The sequence below is a fragment of the Nestor notabilis genome, unplaced genomic scaffold, assembly GCF_000696875.1.
Source record: "Nestor notabilis isolate BGI_N333 unplaced genomic scaffold, ASM69687v1 scaffold12167, whole genome shotgun sequence".
NCBI lineage: Eukaryota > Metazoa > Chordata > Aves > Psittaciformes > Psittacidae > Nestor > Nestor notabilis.
The window spans coordinates 3,185-3,886 of record NW_009936975.1 but is presented as its reverse complement, the minus strand read 5'-3'; the positions used below and the strand labels follow the sequence as shown (position 1 = coordinate 3,886).

The following is a 702-nucleotide window of genomic DNA, read 5'->3' as shown; positions in this document are numbered from 1 at the left end:
AGTGGCGGGAAAGGTGGATTCCCTCGGCAGGGGTGGGTAGCTAGAGCTGCCCTAGAGAGGGGCAGCACAGGGCCTCTGGCTGCTTATTGTGTTGGTCATGGATGGGTTTCTCTTCCCCCAATATTGTGCTCCACAGATGTGCTGAAATCCAACAGCTCTCGCCTGCTGCTGGCCTCAGGGGACGGGCTGGATTTCCAAGCCCTTTTGGTGGATGAAGACAGAGCCTGGCTGATGGTGGGAGCGAAAAACCACATCTTCCTGCTCCACCTGGACCATCCCAGCAGGGAGCCTGAGAAGGTCAGTGCTGGCCCCTTCCTCCCAGGAGCTGCTCCTGGTTGCAGTGCCGGGGCGTGGAGGTGGATGTGCTCCGAGCTGGGCTGCTCTAACGTCACTGGGGACACATTTACACCAGGATGTCTCAATCAGTGGGGTCAACCCATCCCTGGCGGTGCTGAACCCCGCTGGGACGGGCTGGCGCCGGGGAGGGACAGGGCCAGGCAACCTGGGTGGACCCCGGGCACTGTGCAAAGGCAGTGCCCAGATCCCTGTTATCCCACCTAATCCCTGCTGCTGCTGCAGGAGCTCCAGCAGCTCCAGCAGTGAGACCATTAATGTCATCCCAAGACATCCTGCTGGCGGGTGTGCAGCTCCAGCCCAACAAAAGAAAAGCCCATTAAGGCTCTGCAGCCTGGCGTTCCCACG

General features: G+C 60.5%; 1 protein-coding gene across 1 annotated transcript in view; it reads left to right on the top strand.

Moving 5' to 3' along the window:
• Positions 1 to 702, top strand: part of LOC104408879 (semaphorin-3D-like) — a gene marked incomplete at its 3' end in the record, with an annotated part of 8,228 nt that overhangs the window by 4,371 nt on the left and 3,155 nt on the right. The window contains exon 2 of the mRNA XM_010018612.1: positions 137 to 297. Coding sequence (XP_010016914.1) covers positions 137 to 297 — 161 coding nt within the window. The remainder of the gene's footprint in view (positions 1 to 136; positions 298 to 702) is intronic.